At 34.0% G+C, this 22,248-nt stretch overlaps 1 protein-coding gene across 3 annotated transcripts; it reads left to right on the forward strand.

Annotated features, from left to right (window-relative positions):
• Positions 1-276: 276 nt before the first annotated feature.
• Positions 277-13,536, forward strand: LOC104903225 (protein ENHANCED DISEASE RESISTANCE 2-like). 3 transcript variants are annotated; one of them, XR_008967815.1, is made up of 22 exons: positions 277-700; positions 1,615-1,689; positions 1,847-1,900; positions 1,979-2,044; positions 2,118-2,179; positions 4,195-4,325; positions 4,443-4,489; positions 4,567-4,667; positions 7,349-7,444; positions 7,549-7,613; positions 7,707-7,778; positions 9,138-9,284; positions 9,375-9,667; positions 10,238-10,298; positions 10,409-10,584; positions 11,408-11,509; positions 11,596-11,646; positions 11,764-11,904; positions 12,469-12,564; positions 12,671-12,763; positions 12,916-13,017; positions 13,272-13,297. XR_008967815.1 is itself a non-coding variant. In XM_010691223.4 (21 exons), the coding sequence occupies exons 1-21, from the start codon at positions 548-550 to the stop codon at positions 13,362-13,364; spliced, it is 2,184 nt and encodes a 727-aa protein (XP_010689525.2). In that variant the 5' UTR covers positions 279-547; the 3' UTR covers positions 13,365-13,536. The 3 variants fall into 3 exon arrangements, 2 of the variants coding, with proteins under 2 accessions (XP_010689525.2, XP_057248108.1); XM_010691223.4 differs by lacking the exon at positions 12,671-12,763 and having other exon boundaries at positions 279-700; positions 13,272-13,536; XM_057392125.1 differs by lacking the exon at positions 12,671-12,763 and having other exon boundaries at positions 559-700; positions 1,551-1,689; positions 13,272-13,536.
• Positions 13,537-22,248: the final 8,712 nt, after the last annotated feature.

A 22,248-nucleotide genomic window follows, 5' to 3' on the forward strand; every position in this document is an offset into this window, starting at 1 on the left:
TCATTTTGGATATAATTTACTTAATTTGTTAGGGGTAATATAGGGGTTTTTAGATTTTTGGTGTCCTATCCCTCTTGACATATAGAATAGAGATGAGGGTAAAATGGGGTTTCTAATATTTTAGTTTCCTACCCCTCTTCCCATATAGAATAGAGATACTTCCTACGAAAACAACTTGACTTGTTAATAAAGTTGCAGCCACTATCGTTAGGTGGGCCCGACACTGGTAATCTGTCAATCTTTTGTCTTACATAGGCAGCCAATCAGTTCCTCTGACAGACCAAACAAGGAGAGAGAGAGAGAGACGTACTCTCTTTTCATCTCCCCTTGTTCAATACGACTCAAATATTAGATGGTAATATTGATTCTCTTGAGTCCTTTCCAAATTTGGGTTTAAATCTTCTTCATTTTATTTGTTTGAATTATACTAAAAAAAATATCATCATTAAGCAAATTAAATTGCTTAAACCCATTAACATAAATACATAATAACCTAACCCTTGGAATTTTAGCAAGTTTGGAGAAGTGGGTATTTGCAGTTATCAAAATGGGTACATCCCAAATTGAAGAAAAAATTGAGGGTTGGTTGTATGTAATAAGTTCTAATCGTTTTGGGTTACAAAGCTCGTCTAAACGCTACTTTATTCTTGAAGATCATCATTTTAAGTGCTACAAATCAATCCCAAATTCCCAAAATGAGGTTTATTCTCCTTACTTTCCTACACTAATTTGAGTTTGTAATCGAATTTGATTTTTTTCATTTGATCTCTTTTTGTTTGGTTTATGATTCTGGTGTGTTTTATTTTATTTATTGATTGTCTAGAACTGGATTACTTTACGGTTTTTTATTCTTGGGGAATTTTGTTAGTTGCTTCTTGCTTTCATGGTTATGATTTGATAGAATCAAACCCACTAGAAAATTAGTTCTTTTTGTGTGTTATCTGGTAATTCTATTGTATGCATGCATTACTCATCGTTAGTTATGATGCATAAATGATATTCAGTTTTAGTGTTTTCCTTATTGATTTGGGTTTTAACTTGGTGATGATGGTCAGAGTTTAGCTTAGCTTAGTGATAATGCTACTACCTTCACTGGCTCGTTTGGTGAGCAGTATCAAATGGCGGTAATAGCAATGAAATCATATGTGTGTTGCAAGGAAAATCCTGTACTCATTTTGGAATCTCATCCAGATTGTTTCCCACTAAATACCACATCTAAAGTGGTAATGGATGGCAATGTAAAAATTGTGAAGGAAAACATGTGTTTGGGGATCAATTCTCATGACCATGGACATTGGCATGATTTTTTTTAAAACAAAATTACACTAAAATTCATTACCATTACCGCCATTTGTCAGTGTCTACTGAACGAACCAGTAGTGTATTCTCCCACATGTTGGTTGCTGACTGACTCTGAGTTATGTTGCTGGTGGTTCTATAATGCTGACTGTGTCTGCATTATTTTCAAGTTTTTTGCAAGTAGTTCTCCTCTAAATTTTTTTAAGCTAACAATTTTAATGTTATTGTGGAATTTATTTTTACCTTTGTAGGGGGAACCATACTTTTCTAAGTTGCATAAAAAAACTTCTCCCTCTGCTTCTGCTTTTGTTTCAGCCTCCTGTCAAGAGCACTACTGTAGACTCCTGCATTCGCGTTGCAGATGATGGCCGAGAGAGTATTCACAGAAAAGTAAGGACTTTTGGGATTTAATGCCTCAGTTGTTCTTTCACTTAATGGAAGATGCAATCTTTTTACTATGAGAATTGGAGATGAACTTCTTGTGTATATACTTCTTGGTTAACTTTTTTGTGGGCTTTTATATCAATAAAAATTTTGTGGGTTGCAGGTATTCTTTACGTTCACATTGTATAACAGTTCTAATCATAGTGATCAGATTAAGGTATAGTCATTTTCTATCTGAGTTTGATATTAGTACTGCTTTTTGAAATTCTGATGTTTGATGAAGACTTTAATATAGTTGGGTGCAAGCAGTCCTGAAGTAGCAGCCAGATGGATCCATTTCTTTCAGGAAGCAGTTACTAAGGTTTGAAGCTGTCAACTTTGCTTACATCAGTTGAACTTTTGAGGGTAAATAAAGGAGGCTTTCCTCTATGTAGGTGTGTCCCATTGGGGGTTCCAGTGGTTTGGGCTGTCCCCACAACGCATGGCAGTGTTTTAGGTAACTATGTCGACTGTCGTTATCTAATATGTGCCTTGTATAGTAGATCAACATCTTACAGTGCATGTTAATATATGTTATGCAATTTCAATCATACCCAGTTTGGCAATTGGTTTCATATTGCTGGTAGCTTCTTCATCAACTGCTAAGATCTCACAAGTCAAAATAAGCATCAACAGAAAAGATGGAAAATCAAGGAGAAGGATTTGATTGTATCGTAACAGCGTAAACCAGTTACAACCTGCCCACTTTGGGGAGCATTACAAACTTCTGAATAGCTTTACACCCAAGCAATCAACCCAATTTTCCTTCCAGTATCTCAAAATCCCTTTCTGACACATAAATAAAGTATTACAATTCCCTAAAAGTCCTCTTTCTTTCTCTAACTAATATTTCACTTCATACTGTATGTTATTAGCCTTCCCCATCCTTCTAGAGTATGTAAGCAGGGGAGATGGTCTTGCGTTTCTTAATTCCCATCAGATTGGGGATAGTAGGAAGTAGTTCTCTGTAGTGTCCTGAACAAATTTCTCTAGGATAGCCTAAGAAAATCTTTATCTTTGTCAGATAAAATGGGGAAGGGGGGCCGTGTAACCTTTAAGCAGTGAATAGGTGCTTGAGTCTCACAAAATTCCTATATATAGGGACCTATCTACCACTACTAGGATGATGTCCTTGCCTTAGAGCATCCTCACTCATGGACAAATTGGCCATGAAATTGGGTCATCCATGAAGGTTAAAAAAACATAGCCTTCCACTCATGACTTTTGCATGCTTTAGGTTGGGTCATAAAATGACTCAATTCATGTTTGGGCATCATATGACCCAAGACATGAATCAAGTCATGTGAAAGGAGGAGGAAAGGGCCCACAGTTATTTTAAACTTTCAGATTTTGTAATCTGAATAACTTTTAAAATAAAAAAAAAAAAAAAAATCAACAACTGTCATATTTCTTTGAGATCTATAAATAGACATCCCTTTTGTTATATTTTGGAACACTTCCGAAATTAATTATTTTCTCTCTTTACATTATACACAAAATAATAAATACCCATTTTTTTTAATCCAAATTAATTACTAAATGTATTAAATTAGGATCATAAATACCCAAAATAATGTTATTTATAATATTATAAATACAAAAAGGTACAAATAATGTATTGATGTAGGAGAGAGAAAATAGGATGGGGTATAGTAAAAAGTAGGATAGAGAAGAATGATGTTTTTTTTTAGTCATGAGTGGGGTGCATTTATCAAAATGAGTCATAAAACATGATCAACTTTTGTAAGATGAGAGAGAAAGTTGATGAGAGAGAGGGATGACATGTTTTTTTGGGGCATGAGTGGGAATGCTCTTATAAGTTATAAGTATGAAACCTTCCATAAAGTCCATTCTTGTGTCCCCCATATTTGAGTAAGAATGGGTACGGGTTGTAATAGCTCTCCTGGGCTTAGGGTTCATGTCTTTTACAGTTCTACTGTTTACAGACATGACATGCCTGCAATAAACTGGCACAACCTTTTTATCTGCTGCAGAACCATTTTTTTGCCAGCCTGTTCTAGGTTTTTGGCTCCTCAGAATGCCACCCTAAGGGTGAGTCATGGTACTCTTAAGGAGGAGAGCAACTAAAAGCTCTTTTCCTTTATCTAACTTCCTTCCACTTCTTACTTTACTTAATTACCCTTCCTCATCCTTCTAGAGTATGTAAGCAGGAGATGGGAGTCCTGTTGATTGCTTGGATAAACATATTCCAGGAGGAAAAGGATCAATAGTTGCAGCTGGTGTTAATGGACAGTTTTCTTATACTGCTTAAGACCTTGCATCTCATCTCAAATTCTCATATAGAAGTAGAAAATTATACTTTGATAAGAAAACTTGGCACATCATTTTTGGGCAACATAAGCCACATAAAAGACTTCTTACTCACATCTGTTGCTTGTAGCTGAGAGTAGGTAGCATGAAAATTTAATGAGCCAAAATTTTGATTTAAGTGAAAACCCTTATGTGAAATAGATTGAGCAGTTCTAAGAGGATACATCATTCCAGTTCAACAAGTTGGGTTACTGCTTCATCCTCTCAAATGGATTTTATAACAACTGATGTTGTTGCACCTTCATCATGGAGAATATTTGGATGTCAGAATGGTAAGATAATATCCTCCTCAACATTGTTCTACTTATAGTAACATTCATTCTTGACTTGGGATCGGAGACAAATTGTTATATTAACTTTCAGGTTGGGGTATTGTGTTATTGTTACAGGATTACGAGTATTCAAAGAAGCCAAAGATGGAGATTTTCATGGAAAGGTGGGTAGCCTTCTGAAACTCTGATTCTCTTTTTCCTGACCTGAAAAGTATAGCTGATTCATCTTTTATATATACAGCAATGGGATGATCATCCTGCAATTATGGCTGTTGGTGTTGTTGATGGAACATCAGAAAACATTTTCCGGGCAGTCATGTCTCTTGGTCCTTCAAGATCTCAGTAAGCTTGGTGAATATTTTGTATAGTAATGAGTTTCCATAGAATAGAGCTTTTCTGTGTTTGCACATCAGTGTCTATGAAAAGTCAGTATATGAGTATGCAATATGCCTTTCTGGATGGTTTGTAACTTTGTATATTGGTATGCCCCCTCGGACGTTGACCAACAAGAGAGTATGTGTGTATTGATATACTCTTATTTTTCATTTGATGCATAGTGTCTTGCGATGTTAGTATTAAATTTGATTTCTTAGCGTTATAGGCCCTTGTGGTAAGTGGTCATAGATTGTGGTAACGAAAATGCATTGTAGTGTAAATTTGTAAAGCCATTCCCATAACAGTGTCATGGTAATGCTATTGCAGTACAAAACATCAATTTTATTCCTAAATATCATTATCATCCATTACTACTTGAGAGCGGTATTAAGTGGCAAATGAAATATATGAAGAAAAACACATGTCTGGGGATGAAGTTTCATTACCATAGGTATTTTCTTTGAGGGGATCAATATGGTAGACATTGACATGAGATTTACTTACAAAATTGCACTGAACTTGATGACCATAGCACCATTTACTACTAAACGGGTCGTAAAAGTTATAGCTGTTAACTAGCAACACTTTTAAATTTGAGGCCAATGATTCATTGTATCTTTTAAAGCTAATAAGATTTGACACATGATGCATCAAGTTACAAGGCAGTGAAATGCAAATTGATAATGTATTGTGAGAAGGATTTGAACTTATGGAGGAGTAAAGAAATTATGACGTGCGCATAACTGACATGAAGTGATGAAAGTTGAAACGCAGTTGGAATCTTCAGTAAAGAAAGAATTCTAGTCTAACTGCTGCATGAGTGGTGAAGAGTGATCTTCGTCAATTTGTAGCCTTACTATGACTGAGCAAGTGTTGAAGTAGACATAACCTCATTGGAAAGGCTGCTAAAAGACTTTGTTTGAGGCTTTCTGATGTCGGTCTTCTAGCTTCAGTGTTGTGTGCCATGCGACAAAAAATCTACCATTGCCTTAGTGTAAGTGCCTGGGGTGGTACATGGCCCACCAAAAAATTTATTTATTTGTTTTTCTGAGTCATGCAGATTTAGCAACTGTTGTGCACCTATAATACAAAGTACAGGCTTCACTTCAGTGGTCATTGTAGTCCGTGTCAAGAGTCAAGACACTCATTTGTTAGTTGGACTTTACATTCACAGCTTTTACCTTTTTCATTTCTTTTAATCTTCTTTTTTCCCCTTTTTTTACTTTCTTATCTTTACTGCCATTAGCTTGATCTTCTTCTTTTAGTTTATTATACTTTTTTTTTTTTAAGTATCACCATGTTCTACTTTTTCTGTTCTCTTCACTATTTTCATTTCTTTTAATCTTCTCTTCACTGCCGTAACCATTAGCTTGATCTTCTTGTTTTTTTTTTTTTTTTCTTTTGAGAGGATCTTCTCCTTTTAGTTTATTATACTTTTTTCTGAATATCCCCGTGTTCTATTTTTGCTCTTCTCGTCATTATTTTGAGGGCTACCATCTCTTATATTTTTAAGCCCTGATTAAATCTGTATTTGAGCATACTTTCTTACAATACATTACTAGCAATAATCACTCCGTTTTTCCAACAAATGCAACAATAATATTTTGTCTCAATGTATATCTTCTAATAGGTAACTTCTTAATAGTTTATAAGTGACTGATAATTAATCTAATGGTTAAATTTACGTGTTGGGGAGCCTGAATGTCAATATTAAAGCTAAGCAACTATATATGATCTTTTATAAGTTATTTGGTGCCCACCAAATTAGGAATCCTAGATCTGCCTCTGGCAACACGGGGAGGGGGGGGGGGGGGGGGGTTATTTACACTAGTTGCAATTTGGATGATGTGTTTCATTTTTATGATTGTTACTCTTATTCCATTCGCTTCATATCAGATCCCATCTGGGATTCTGGTTGTGTTCCTCCTTGTTGTTCACCTTCATCATTTCAATGCAATAAGTAAATACTTATAACCTCTTTGACTTTTTGGACAAATTTTCAGTCAGTTTCTTTGGAAGCTATATATCAAAATTGTATGAATTTGAAAAACAAGCAATTTTAGTACATTTCATTGTTGATATTTAGATTTAAGTGAACTTATGTAATTACAACTAATTCTGAGTTATCCAACATTAAGATTCTCAAAACTGAAAGAAGAAGAATATAAACCTAGCAATGGTTATCAGCAAGCCATTAGTTGCTAATTTTGTAATGCTTACTGAATGAAATGTGGTTAAGACCCCTGTCCCCGGTGTTCCCATGTTGAAGATTTATGTCCAAACTCCAAAGTGCACATTTTGTTTTACCTCTAGAAATTTACCATGCGAGCGCACCTAGAGATTCTGCATATGTTGTGGATACATCCTTCAGGATTATTCCACTCCACCCTCCCCCTTCTCTAGAGAACAGAGGACTTGTCTTTATTTCTGGCTAAGATATGTCATTTTGGTCCAACTTACTTTTGGAATGGGTTGTACCTGTGACAATTAGTTCAACGTGTGCTGTCAAGTATTATGCAGGAATTCTTAAACGATGGGCATCTATCTAAAATTTATCAAAGTGTAAAATCCTTGGGAGCATCTGATTTTTCATGATCCTTTTATATGGATTGCTTTCATCCCTGAATTTGAATTTTCTTCTCTTGTAGATGGGACTACTCTTTTTATAGAGGGAGTGTTGTTGAGAATCTTGATGGCCACACTGATATCATTCACAAGCAGCTATGTGCTTATTGGCTACCTTGGTGAGAAATTAAATGCTATATGATGACTTTATCCATTATATCTAATCTGATGTTAGTTTAGTTAGTTACCTGATAGCAAATTATGGTCTGTTCATGACTTTTAGGGGAGTGCAACAAAGAGACCTCTTGTTGAGGCGGTATTGGAGAAGGGACGATGATGGAACATATGGTGTATATATTTGCCTTCTGCACTACCACAATATTGTATTATCTCTGTTCCCCGTTCTGATAGCTCATGATTTTTCTGGTCTTTGTTTCACAGTGATCCTTTATCATTCAGTATATCACAAGAAATGCCTCCCACAGAAAGGCTATATTCGTGCATGCCTTAAAAGTAATGTACTTTTAAATCATGCATTCCAGTCAGTATTTTTCTTATCTAATGTTCTATGTACATTCTACATTCCATTTGCGGGGAGAATGTGCGTGCCTGCTCCAATTGGAACCTTGTACCAGGGCATCTTATCATTCTTACACCCAGTCTATCTGAAAATATACTGATCTATTGTTTATCATGAGAATGGACATAAAGTAAAGTTAATGCTTGCATTGGAATGAAATCATGGGAGATTAGATATCCTAATATGTTTTTGTTGTCATTTTATGATGTAATTGAAGTGTCTGCTTTTGCTACCTCCATCCCGAGGTAATCCTCATATCAAACCTTGCTAGTCTTGTCCATTGTTATTGATCATTACTTATAGAACGTATAGAAACGTTTTCCTTTTAAACTATTTGTTGAGATGAATCTAGCAAGAACATATTTGCATTATGAAGTATGAACCAATGTATTGTCTGAGAAATTATGGTCAATGTCAATAGATATTGTCCCCAAAAATCATATGTGACCTATTATTTTGGTATCTAAGGGGTAAATGCTAACAGGTGTAATACAGAAGAAATAGATTCTTTATCTGAGATTTTCTGTTGGAATGCAAGCTAAACAATTTATAATCTCAACTACCATCAACTTCTTTTAGGGTTTGGCTTTGTCCGTGTGCCCCCTCCTTGAACTATCTCTGACATTGATCAAGTCTCTGTTATACTATTGGATAGGGGGGGCTTGCGCATTAGTTAATCTTAAGCATCTTAGGTTTGCGCTTCTTCAAAATCCCAGGAGCTGCTTCTCGCTTTAGGCTTCTTGTTTCAAACCGGTCCAATTCTCATTTCGTGAAATACCTTGGCAATTAGACATGTTTTGGTATAATTCTGCACATACATGTTTGCTGATTTCAGGCCACTAAAGTGAACAAAGCAGAATTTTGCAATGCCAGGGTACGAATAATGGAAATTCTCCTTTTAGTTAAACTATCCTAAGTGTTGCTACTTCCAGACATGTAGTTTCACCCAATCTATGTGCATTGAAGACTTGAATTGCTTGGTCAGTACTGAAGCTAGTGACAGTCTGGGATGAGAACACACTTGCTTTTTCTCACTTTTGCAAGGACTTGGGTTTGTGATTTGTTGATAGTAAGGAAATTTTAATAATATATGTTAGAAGGATTTTTTTTATTCTTTGCATATGAAGTTTGGAATTTTTGTTTGCTTTGGTTATTGAGTTGAGAAATCAATTTGTCATTGGTAATTACACAATATCCTATATTTTGCTTTTCTATATATATCTGTTTTTTCATGGTCCAGATTCATGCTATGTGGAATTTATAAATTGATCCGAGGATGGTCTTTCTTGCAGGTGGAGGATATGTAATAACTCCTCTCAACCACGGGAAGCAGTCTGTTGTGAAGCATATGCTTGCCATTGACTGGAAACTATGGGCAGCTTATATGCTGCCCTCTTTGGCTCGATCTACAACTATCCGTATGCTTGGAAAAATTGCTGGTATAGCTTTTGGGATATGCACTGTTCATTATAAAATGTGTGCATCAAATATCTTCCACAAAACCATGTCTAAGAAAATTGTATTTGCAGCATTAAGGGAACTTTTCAAAGCAAAGGCAGGAGATTGCTTCTCTAGTAACTCGTTTGGAGATCAGCCTTTTGGCCATGCCTCACAGAACGAGAATAAGCCTGAAATCTACCCACATGCTGTGGACGGAAAAGAAAATCTGGAAGAGAAAGAGTTGGAAAAATTATCTGAGCATGGTAGCCTTGCTGAACTCAATGATGTCAGTGATGAATTTTTTGATGCTCCAGAAGGATCAGATTTTGATCCACCAGATTATGGTTGGCCTTCTGATTGTGGTCCAGAGACAAATTTGCAGGTCAGAACTTGAATATTACTTTTACCTAGTGAAAGAATGGGAGTTAGTAAGAGGATAATCAGTTGCTATCTGACGTAGCTTTTTATAGCCATTTTCTTGTGCTAGCTTAACAATCTTTGTTTTTCTTGGCTTTTGACATCTTGATCACAAGGATCTACAATCTTTGTGTTGTCAAGCAAATAAAATATTATTTTAAAGCAAATAGTCCCGTCAGTGTAGGGCTCTTATTTGCCTGCGTGCTCCGGTGCTACATACTTTGAAGATCTTTCTGCTAGATTGCTTCTGGTAGGCTCATGTTTCAACAACCCAAGTAGCATGGCAGATAGGGAATTTTTAAAATATATAGGTTTTGGAACGACTAATTTAGATATTTCTCTTCAGAATAATTTCAAACTTGGATTCCCTCTTAAAAGTCAAAAGATATGTGCTAGAATGCAAATAGTATACCACATGAAGCAAGTTAGTTGAGTAAAGTAGTAGCGCCTGTTTTTGTATTCAACTTAAGGTCTTACCTTGAATTTATCTGTGCTTTCTGTTGACTTCATCATGTACTTCTGCTATGAATTGCAGGATGCACGATCAAAGCGATCAACTGCTGCTGTGTTTGTGAAAAAGTTGCACGGGTTAGCTGGTCAGTTGAATCCTCAAATCATAATATTTTTTTGTACACTTATGTCCTGCTTTTCAGTTGTAGCTTTTAGAAGTGCTCGTATATACATGACCTGGTTTCATTTGATCCAGTGCATAAGAAGGGCTATGTAGATTTGGTAGAGATTGCCGCAAAAGAAGGCATTTCTTGTTGCTATGGTACTACACTTGCAAAAGATCCAACTTGTACCGTTGCTTCCAGTTGGACAACGACAGATCCATCAACGTTTCTGATTCGTGGAAAGACTTACTTAATGGACAGTCAAAAAGTAAGTAGTTAAAGAATGCTGATGATGATTGATGAGCTAAGTAGCTTTTAGAAATAACTAGATTAGTAGATTCTTATCTGCATAAAACTTCTGCTAATTGAACACAAGATTCAGCATATAAGATTACTGATATTATAATTCCTTTCGGTTTCCAGAAGCTTTTCATTTTTGCAGCAATGATTATATTAAGAATTTTGCCTGATGTCTCAATCCTTTTCTTGTAATCCATTTTATGGTCCTCTGTAATTCCATGGCTCGTGTTAAAACCTTTGGAAGCTGTATTTGTAATGGTGTGAGACAGTATGTTAACCTGAGAGGCTGACCCCCCCCCCCCCCCAACACACATTTACTAGGGCGGTTTGTCCTTCATATGCTTGTAGTTCATAGTTTGTAAAAGTCTGAATTAAGCATGTGAAAATTTTGTTACACGCTCTTCATTTTTCATAGTTCTTTGCTGCTAGCTTTCTATGCATGGAATTTGTATGCAAATCTTATCCAAAAGAAGAAAATAATACGTAGTTCTCTGTAACATGTGATTGCATCACTTCCTATTTTCTGAAGTTTCATATTAATTGCATCATTAGTTCATTACCTTATTTGGTATTGAGTTCTCTCTCGCTCTCTCCTAAACATGGGACCCTCTTCTTGTTTCTCTGTCTCTCTCCTGTTCACATGACCTCCTTAATTTGTGTGCCACTCCCATATGCTGTAATTTATATGGAATGGAATCTAGGCAAGCAATTGTCTTTCCGATACATTCATGAAGAATTTCAGTGTTCACTTTTTATGTTCAACTGCTAAAGTTGTAATTTGTGAAGTTCAGATAAAGGCAAATCATACTCTGATGAAAATGGTTGCAGCTGACTGGATAACATCTGACAGAAGAGAAGATGATCTCGGGGGTCGTCCTGGGAGCATTGTGCAGGTGATTTCAATCACTCTGCTATCTTCTTGCTGATTCTCAGTTTAATATTAATTTAAGCTAAACAAGCAAGTCCACTGTCTTCACAGAATTATGCAGCAAAGGGTGGTTCCGAATTTTTTTTCATAGTGAATATACAGGTTTATCCTCTCTCTCTCTCTCTCTCTCTCTCTCTACTTGTTTATAGTTTCAGTTATTTCAAATGTTTCAAAATTTACAGAATTACATTGCTAAATTTCAAGGCTATATTACCCCAGGTCCCTGGATCAAAAACGTATAATTTAGCACTGTACTATATGACGAGTAATCTGGAAGATGCACCTCTACTGCAGAATTTCGTTGACAGAGACGATGCTTACAGAAATTCAAGGTTCAAACTTATTCCATACATATCTAAGGTCAGTAACAATCTGGTCTGAGGCTTGGGAATTATGCTATCTTGTCCCTCTTATGAAATCAATAGCCGTATTGAGCATGCATTGCAATGCTTTTATGGATTATTTCCTGGACATACAATATGTTTTCCAACTGCCTTCTCATATTTGAAGTGGCAATCACACAAATTTATTGGCCAACATTAAATTTACCCCATAAAAAAATTGAAGTCATCCTCAAAGTAGGAAAGTCATGCCAGTCTCACAATAGATGATGTTAGAACATTTCATATAGGACTGGCTTACAGTGATTGCTACTTTAAATTGACTCAAAAGAACCTCTAACATCAATCTAATCAATCTATCTGTTCCTTTTATGTGCTTAATTTTGTGGACAAGTTCAAATATGTGCCAATATCAAGCTAAGATGTTCACCCTTGCCTTGATACTAGATATTCACTTTCATGATCTATGCCTTAGGGAGCGAAGACTCCTCTTGGCGAGAGACTAAAAGACATGCCATGCATGTTAAACTTACGCTTTATTCTTCTTGAATGCCTCTTGATTAACTGAGTCTCTTTATTCCAGGGACCTTGGATAGTCAAACAAAGTGTTGGGAAGAAAGCATGCCTAGCAGGACAAGCACTGGAAATTAATTATTTTTGTGGGGAGAATTATATAGAGGTAATTAACACATTGTCATTTGTTTTCATGTTTCGACTTATTAGTTGGTGGTTTTCGGTATATGTCATGGTCTCATGGACACCATACTGGTTGCGAAACTCAATAGGCAAGACTTCAATTTTCAAAACTTTGGGAAGGTAAATGACAACACCACCTTGGCACAAGGCACCTAGAGTACAACCTACCCCTAACCCCCTTGGTGAGAATTGCTTCCACAATATGTGCGTGGAAAATTGAAAGGCTTGTCACCTTTTACTTCCTCAATATCAAAGAAGACTTCTTAAATAATTTCAGGAAGTTCCACCTGACATTTGTTTCCATATTCTGACATTTTTCCTACAATCCTTGCAGCTCGGGATCGATATTGGCTCATCAACAGTGGCAAGAGGAGTAGTTAGTCTTGTTCTCGGTTACCTTAATAACTTGGTTATTGAAATGGCATTCTTGATTCAGGTATAATATCTTTTGCTCACGTCCTTGCTTTTACATTACCGAAAATAAAGGAAAAAAGAAAGTGATAATTCATCCTTTTCGATGTTCAGATAGAATTTACATAAAACATAAAGGATGGTGATCATATTTTAGTCTTCAGATTTTGATATTTGATCATTCTTGTTGAAATCTGCCTTATATCTGGATTAATTGTCTTTGGAAAACTAAATTGAAGTGATTTCAAATGTTAATCTCCTGCCAACTGATATTTGTAGGCAAATACTGAAGAAGAACTTCCTGAACAGCTTCTTGGGACTTGTCGTCTCAACCATCTAGATGCTTCCAAAGCAGTTCCAATGACATTGTAGTATACTAGTATCAGTGTAATTATTCATATTCTTTCCTGAGGTGCCAAACTGTCTTGGGGTTGAAGCATTTGGTGTTCTTCATTGTCTACACTCTACAGTGTGGCTACAAAATAGAAGTGCTTTGTATTGGAAACCTTCAGTGAAAACTTTATCTTAATCCATTATTGTTGAATGGATAGTCAAAACTTTGATTTACATATTAGGGGGCGTTTGGTAAATGAAGGAGAAAGGAAAAGGGTTTAAGAAAGAGAAACAAGGAGAATGGAAAGCCAAACCCTTTGATTAAGAGGGTTGTTTGGTTAGAATACATCTTTTCTTACTCATAGTTGCTCCACCATAAATGTTCTCCCTCCCTCACCTAATAACCTCCACCACCACCTTGCTGCCGCCTCTCACAGTTGTCGCCGCCCCTCAATGTTGTTGCGCCACCTCAAACCTTGTCGCCGCCCCTCCAATTGTTGCTGTCGCGGTCCTTGCGCCTCATCTCTTCTCTCTTTTCCTTCACCACCACAGAAGCTCATATTTGAAGTTTTAAATGTCAAATTCAACCATAAAAACTTAAGATCTGAAGTTTTTATGGTCGAATTTGACCATTTAAAACCATAATCAAGGATAAGTAAAGGTAATTCCGTTGTTATGATTGCTTTTCTTTCATTTTCGAGGTGGGGTTTTTCCGGTAGGGTGGTGTTTCGGTGGCTAAGATGGGAGTTTGGTTGTTCGTGTGGTTGTTTCATGTCTGCGTGGTGGTTTTGTGGACTGGGGTGGTTTCGCCGTGGGATGAGGAATCAGGGGGTCGGTGGTGGTGGATGAATTTTGGTGGTTTCCGGTGATGGTGTGGTGGTCCTCATGTGGTGCTGGTAGGGTGGTCAGTGATGGTTGAGTGGTGGTGCTAGTAATTGGGTGGTTTGGTTAAGTGGTGGTTGGGTGGTCAATGATCAGTCAAAGAAAGGGAATGTGAAACCTTGGGGGGTAGTGGGGAATCAAAATAGAGGGATTTGGGGGTAATGGAGGGTAAAAGAGGGGAAACAAAAACCCCAATCCAAACAAGATATAAGGGAATGGAATCAACTAATTCCCTTTCCCTTTCTTGTAACCCCCTAACCAAACGCCTCCTTAGTTTGTTGGGTTTTCAGTAAGGGTGTACTAGTTTGTACTGGATAGTGAATCCTCTGTTATCTTTTAGGGTATTTTCTCATGATTCATGAGGTGTTACTGTGTTACTACTGTGTTAGTATAGGAATATAGAAAAGAAAAGGTAATAAGGTACGAGTCACTAGATTTTTGTATCCTTATCGTTGACACCAATAGTAATCAATAGATATCCACCGAGACTACCCGTTTAACGGAGCTAGAGGTGGTAAATGAGTTGTTTTGATCAAGCTATGGCTAGTCATATTGCTATCGAGTACTTCCTTTTTTTTTTACTTGCAAGTTGCAACACTTTTTTTTTTCATCAACTCCAATACAAAATTTTGATAGGTCAGAGGTAGAGAGGAAAAAAAAGAGAGGGCCCATATGATTGGAGACAAATAGAGAGAAAGGAAAAGCAAAAGCAAAAGTAGAAAGTGTTGCAAGTAATTAATTATTTCCTTTCTAGGAAAGTGTTACAAGTAAAAAAACAAACGGGGAAGTAATATATTTGATCTCAATTATCGTTAATTCAAGTTGAACAATATTTGGATGGAATAGTGGTATCTCACTGAAGTATCACCTTGAATTCCAGTTTGCCCAAGGTTCGAATCCTTACCACAACAATATGTTGGAGAATTCTCTTGTGGTGGCAGTGCACCTTTAGGCCAATTACATTATGGGCTGTTAAGCCTTGTATTCAACCTCGGGGTTGGTTTGTCTATAGGCTAGTAGCATATCATGAGTTGATTTTCGAGATAATTATCTCTTCTAATTCAAAAAAAAAAGTTGAACAATATTTGGGTCTATTTATGATTAAGATATTAGACCCGGGATATGCCCCGAGTAAGAAAATTTTCATTTATTAATATTGTACTTTGATATGATAGCACTAAATACAACTTGGTCTATTGGTTAAAACTTTAGTACATGAACTTGAGGTCACGGGATCAAAACCTATACTATGCAATTTCTAATTTTTTTTATTGTACATGGATTACATGAACTAAAACTCTATAGGAAAAGCGCCACGTGGCACTGTTCCTGATTTACGCACGCCTTTTAATATATTAGTATAGATATTGACAAAGATTATTCCGAATTGTGATCAATCTTTTTTAAAGGATTCCAACTACTCTCTTAGTTCTTAAAGATTGATCTACTTGCTATTTGGTTTGCCTTAAAAGAGTGCTCCAGATTGAAAGATTGTTGCATATTAGTAGATGTTCCATTTCGTTTTAGGTGGCATGGTACTTACAATCTCTTTCTATCTTTTATCCTATCCCATACACTATAATACAAAAAAGCGTCTTGATTCTAAAATATTACACCATAACTTATTGTGTAACAACATCTCACACGTGTGAACTAGTTTGAGCGTTTCATATCATTATTACTCATTTTTATGTCATTATTGGCGTATTTCATGTTATTTTGAGCTGTCTCGTGTCATTTATTTTGTATATTTGTTCATGTCATTTATGAATCTTTTTTATGTCATTATTACTGGCTTCTATGGTATTTTTTTTAGCAAATTCAGTTCTATGACATTGTTACTCACTTCTATGTCATTTTCCAGCAAAGTTGTATCATTTTCTCCTATTTTATTATTATTTGTCAGCACTTTATATATTCATTATTATTTGTCAACTCTTAATATAAGATATCATTATTACTCATTTTATGTCATTATTAGCGTATTTCATGTCATTTTTGAGTTGTCTTGTATCTTTTTTTTTATAAATTTGTTTCATATCGTCTATAAAACTCTTTCATGTCATCATTACTTATTTTTATGACTTTTTTTAGCAAACCCAATTCTATATCATTATTACTTAGTTTTATGTCATTTTACTCACATCTATGTAATTTTTCAGCAAAATTGTATCATGATCTCCTATTTCTTCATTATAAACCTAAGTTCGTCGATTGAAGTTGACGTTTGCGATTGATATTATGATAGATTTTGTGTTTTGATCGATCGACATTATTGTAAGCAATCGGCAAATCTTCAGTCGTTGATTTAATTTGAGGAATGTTGAAAGGATTGGAGAGAGAGGGGGGTATTAGTTGAAAGAAAGATAAGGAGGTATGAGTTGAAAAAGGAAAAGTTGGATGATTGTGTAGCAAGATATTTCGCATGTGTGAGGTAATTGTTATACAATAGCTTAGAGCATCTACAATGGTCTAGTTTTAATTGGTCTACCAAATAGTAAAACTAGTTTTAATTGGTTTAACCATTGGGAACTTGGTTCTTGGAGCTAGTTGGTCTAGAATTCCAGACCAACAACACCTCGGATGGCGTGCTTGGGGTGAGGAAGAAGACGACAAGTGGCAAAAAAGCTGGGCCCAATATTTTTTTTACATTTGTATATGGTGGGGTTTAGTAAAAGTAGGAGAGAGAGTATATGGTGGGGTTTGGTAAAAGTAGGAGAGAGAAACAGAAAAACTAAGTAAGACCAACCAAACCATTGTGAGGAAAAAAAGATGAGTTGGTGAAAGTTTTAGTGGGATGTGAGGTGTAAGAAGGAGGAAAGGAGAGAGAAAAAAAAACACAAAGACCAACAAAGACCATTGCTCATGCTTTTAAGGTGTAACAGGTACACCCAAGATTTTGTGATAATGCAATATTACCTACACACTGGATAAAACTCTTTAAAATGTAACCAGAAGTAAATAGGACAAACACTCTAGGACATAGGGAATATTGACTAACCAAAAGTAACCTCTGCTAGCTAGGAAAAGTTATTAAAACCAAGATTCATTCTTAAAATCTTATGGTTTTAGGATTTAAATATGGTAGACAATGCAATTCGATTCACAATTCTAGAGGGTTCTACGCATTTCTTTTTACTAGCGAAAACCTCGCAAATTTAAATAACACTAACAAAGAAAATAATAGATACATATTGTTAGTTATTGCCAATATAGTGGGTAAATAGCTATTTTTCCAAATTTTAGATTTTTTTAACTAATAATTTTAGCACATTCAATAAAGATTGAGTGTAATATCTTGATTATACGTGATTGTAGAATCATCCAATTCTACGATTCAATTTTACGATTCAATTTTAAAGGTAATTTATGATTTAAACTAGAATCTAGATTTGACCTACTTTGGTGCTAGGTGATGTCATGTGAAAAACATACACGCATTTGAATTACTTTTTAGACTACTTTAAAACTTGCAACAATTTGTCCTTCACATTTTAACACTAACTTTGATCAATATTTTAAAGTATATACTAGCAAAAAGCTTTTAAAAAGTTGATATTTAAAAATGATACAAATCATATATAACATTTAAATTTTTTACTTTTTTTCTTGTGACGTTTACATTATTCGCATATTTCACTTTGACTATTTTTTGTGATTTATACGCAAAGGAAATATAGTCATATAAGATATTAGATTTGTCTCAATATGTATTTTAGAGGTAAGAACTTTTTTTCCAAACTTGAAAAGAATAATTAAATATATTAATATTTAAAGATTGCATTGGCAAGCGTAAAAATCAAAAAGTTGCATTTAAAAAGAATGAGGGAAGTATAAATTCAAAAGACATATTATCTCAAATGACCCTGGCATATGGACCATTTTTCCAAATAATCCTGACATTTACACCCCATCCTGAACTTGTATTTTGCCATCAAACTTGACGTAATGGCTAACGATGCTAACTATTATCTTATCTATACTATTATCTAAAGCAGAAGACAAAAGCTGACGTGACAAGCTCACATTAACCGAGCAATTCTAGAGCTCCTCACAATTAAACTCTCAATGAGAGTGTCCACGTGGCAAAGAAGAATATTTTGGCCGAAAATCTTATGAAAAATGCAAAGGAATTCGGAAATTGATTGATTCATTTTTTAAATTAGGCAATTAATATCATGATCTCATAAGAGATTTCCGGAAATCAAGAATATTCCAAACATATAGTATTGTGATTGAGAGTTATATATGGGTACAATTTCGTAATTCAAAATTCCGAATTCCCATTAGTGTTGGCCGATTTTTTTTTTTTTGCCATATTGGGTTATTTCGAATATTTTCTAATCAACTAAATACGGGAAGTAATTTAAATTATCAATCAATCTTAATTATTGCCTCGATTAATGGTAATTGTCAATCAATTAGTTAATTTAAATTGATACTTTTCGAAATTATATTACTAATCAATCAATCAATAGTTATTCTGATTGTCAATCAACCATAATTAGCTTGATAACGTATTTTCAAAAAAAATTAAAAAACGGTAGATTTTTTAGTATAAATAGTGTCGTTTTCTCTTCAAACATCCCAACTCAATTTCGGACTTTCAATTTGCATATTGATGTCAACTTCTTCCCCTACTTCTACATCAATATTATGTTCTCCTCCAAATATAATAGAAACCGAAAATCCATCAAAAAAATGGCCCGCTAAAGTTGAATATTCGAATTTCTTAGATGTTGAATCTATGGTTTTAACACTCTTCCGTGGAGGCCATCTTTATTTCCACAATGTGTCCAGTATGTTTACATATGATTTTAATAAAAGCAATGAAGTTTGGGCTTATGTTGAAGACGTTTGGACAACAATACATGGTTATCGTCCATATTTTGATTATTCGAATATGATGTTATATGATCTACAATGCATTCCATCAAGAGCTTACAAGATTGATGATGACTATTTTGAAGATTGTGATTTAAACAACATGGAATGTTGTGGCGTTAACTACAATGTATTAGTTGATTATCTATCAATTGATTAAAACGTAGTAATTAAAGTTTGATTGTAATTGTCATTACCATTTTAATAATCGATAACATTATTTAATTTCTTTTGGTTCATTTTTTTTTTAGTACGTTGTTGTACTAAGATGATTTACATATCTTTATGCGCTTTCTTTATGTACTTATTTATTTTGTTGTCATGTCATTATCAAATTATTAAGTACTTTGTCTAATGTATTGATTTTGATGATTCAATATTCAAATACTTTGACCTATATAAAGTCCCCACCATCTTTTCAATCAAAACAATGACCTACTAAATTTAATGCAAAAGTCACATTGAATGGCAATATATTTTGTACTCAACTACATATCTATCTCTTTATATATTATTCTCCACCATCATACAACTTATATTTATCCAAAGTTTTATATGTCCTATTTAATTATGCCACTAAACAAATTGTGTTATATTTAACCATAACTAATTCGAATTTCATAAAAAATATGTTTAAAAGATATATGTCGATTTTTTGAATCATCAATATTATTAACTAAGGAATGTTTAAAAAATACGGTTTCTTTTTGGTATTTATTCGAATATATGTCGGTTTTTAAAATAAGGAATGTTTTCCTATTAACTTGATACGTTTAGTATGGCAATTTTTTGTGGTGTTACATATATATATATATATATATAATATATATATATATATGTATATATATATATATATATGTATATATATAGGTGTATTATTTCGAATAATACATTCAAATATCTCATATATTATTTAGCAATGAAGAGAAAATCCGAAAACAAGAAGAACTCATCTGCAATGAGAAAAAAGTCTCAATGTAGGCGCAATATTTTTGAAAGTTTACCTATTGAGATAACAATTAATATTCTTGGACGTGTTGCTTCACAAGTATCATTCAGTTTAATGTGTTGCAAATTAAGGTATTTCTAAATAATAACATATTTTTTTAATGTGTTAGTTAATGTGAAAACGTACTTAATGGTTATCTATTGTTTTATCAGTTGTAAGATTCTGAATACACTATCAAAGGATGAACATGTGATGAAGAAAGTTTACGTTGAATTTTTAATTAATGGTGGAGAGTTGGTGAATAGTAATGCCAAGTTATTTTTCTCGAAATGCCTTGAAGTGAAAAATCCTGCTGCACTGGTTCGTGTTGGATTAGTAAGTCACTTTATTGTATATATATCTTTATTTAGTTAATTTCATATTAATGTTACATTATGATATAACGTTTATAATATTAATAAATAAAAGATCAATATTTAATTTCATATTAATAACATTGTTTGTTAAAAGTTTTTATTATTTTACGAATTAAAATTAAAATAAATTAAATTTAAAAATCAAAACGTTTGTGGAACGTTTTTATCATTTTTGTTTACGAATTAAAATTAAAATAAATTAATTTTAAAAATCAATTCGTTTGTTAAAAGTTTATTAATTATATGTTTTTAATATTGTTAAAATAAACTTTTTATTTCCTTATATGTTTTTATGCAGATCCAAATTTTTGAAGAAAAACAATACGACACTGGATTTTGGACTTTGATCGAGGCCACCAAAGTTGGAGACACTATGGCATGTTACTTGCTAGGCCTAATTTGGCTATCATCAAATTACCCGAATTATATAAAGCTTGGTCATGATAAGCTAAAAAAAACACTTTCGAGACTAAATATGGCGAATATTATTGAATGTAGAGATATCTTAAAAAAAATGTTACGGACGATAAGGATTAGACACAACGAGAATTTTGCAAAGAAGCCACCATTTGTTTGTCAAAACAACAATAAGGATCATATGAAGGGCAACATGTGGCTATACATGATTACTATAATGTTGCTAATGCTTATAGTAGATTGAAGTGTTATGATTGCAAGTGTGATAGAGAAGTTAGATTTTTCTTCACTATCTTGAAGGGTTGAAAAACATTTATTGCTTTATATAATTTTTATTAATCAATGTTGTCATTTTTAATAATTATGAATAAAATCTTATATCCAATACTGTCTACTTTTATATTATCTATATTTTTTTTGTCTGATTAATGTTATTAGTATTTTATTGTTATATAATATTTTTTGATATAGTTGGAAGACACTCAATATTATTTCGAGTTATCAATATAATAAAATAATTGGCTATGTGGTGATTTTAGAATTCTTAAATTTTTCGGTTTTTTGGCCGAAAATTATGGGTGATTGAGGTACTTAATGATGTTGATTGCTTAAATTGTGGAATAAAAAAGGCAAGTTTGGATTCTAAAATCTCCAATTATGATATTTATTGTCCGAAATTTTTTTTTCGAATTTTTTTCTCTAATGCTAAAAATTCTATAAGGGAAGGGGGATCAATGGTGTATTTTTAGAATTTTTTTCGAATTCTAAAATCTCCAACTATCTTGAAGTTCGAATTTTTTTCTCTAATGCTTATAGTAGATTGAAGTGTCATGTACATACTTTTTTTCCTATATACTTTATATATGGTAATGAAATCAAAATATCAATCAAGGATGATTTATAGTTAATTGTCAATCAACCTTAATTTCGGCCTATCAACTATTGAATTTTTTTAAAAATGCCGAGATTAGTTACATTATACATAGCTCCCTTTAAGTATAAATAGGACCGAATTTTCATTCATGAATACAATAATTTGTTGTGCTTTCAACAATTAGTATCATGCCAACTTCCTCCTCTGCCTCAAAACCAATACAATGTCCTCCACAAAATATTTTAAAATCTCATATTCGAAAGGAAAAATGGCCCACTAAAATTGACTATTCTAATTTTCTTGATGTGAAATCTATGGTTTTAACACTATTTCGTGGAGGGCGTTTATATTTCCACGATGTGTCGAGTATGTTCACTTATCATATCAATAGAAGCAACGAAGTTTGGGCTTATGTTGAAGATGTCAATACAACAATAGATGGTTATCGTCCATATTTGATTTTTGGAATATGATGATTTATGATCTACAATGCCATCCTCC

The sequence above is a fragment of the Beta vulgaris genome, chromosome 9, assembly GCF_026745355.1.
Source record: "Beta vulgaris subsp. vulgaris cultivar EL10 chromosome 9, EL10.2, whole genome shotgun sequence".
In the NCBI taxonomy this organism is placed as follows: domain Eukaryota; kingdom Viridiplantae; phylum Streptophyta; class Magnoliopsida; order Caryophyllales; family Amaranthaceae; genus Beta; species Beta vulgaris.

Coding starts and splice junctions, on each gene's coding strand:
- LOC104903225 (XM_010691223.4), top strand. CDS start 548: ATGGGTACATCCCAAATTGAAGAAAAAATTGAGGGTTGGTTGTATGTA. Junction 10,585..11,407: donor ACTTAATGGACAGTCAAAAA/GTAAGTAGTTAA, acceptor TGTGAAGTTCAG/ATAAAGGCAAATCATACTCT. Junction 11,647..11,763: donor TTTTCATAGTGAATATACAG/GTTTATCCTCTC, acceptor ATATTACCCCAG/GTCCCTGGATCAAAAACGTA.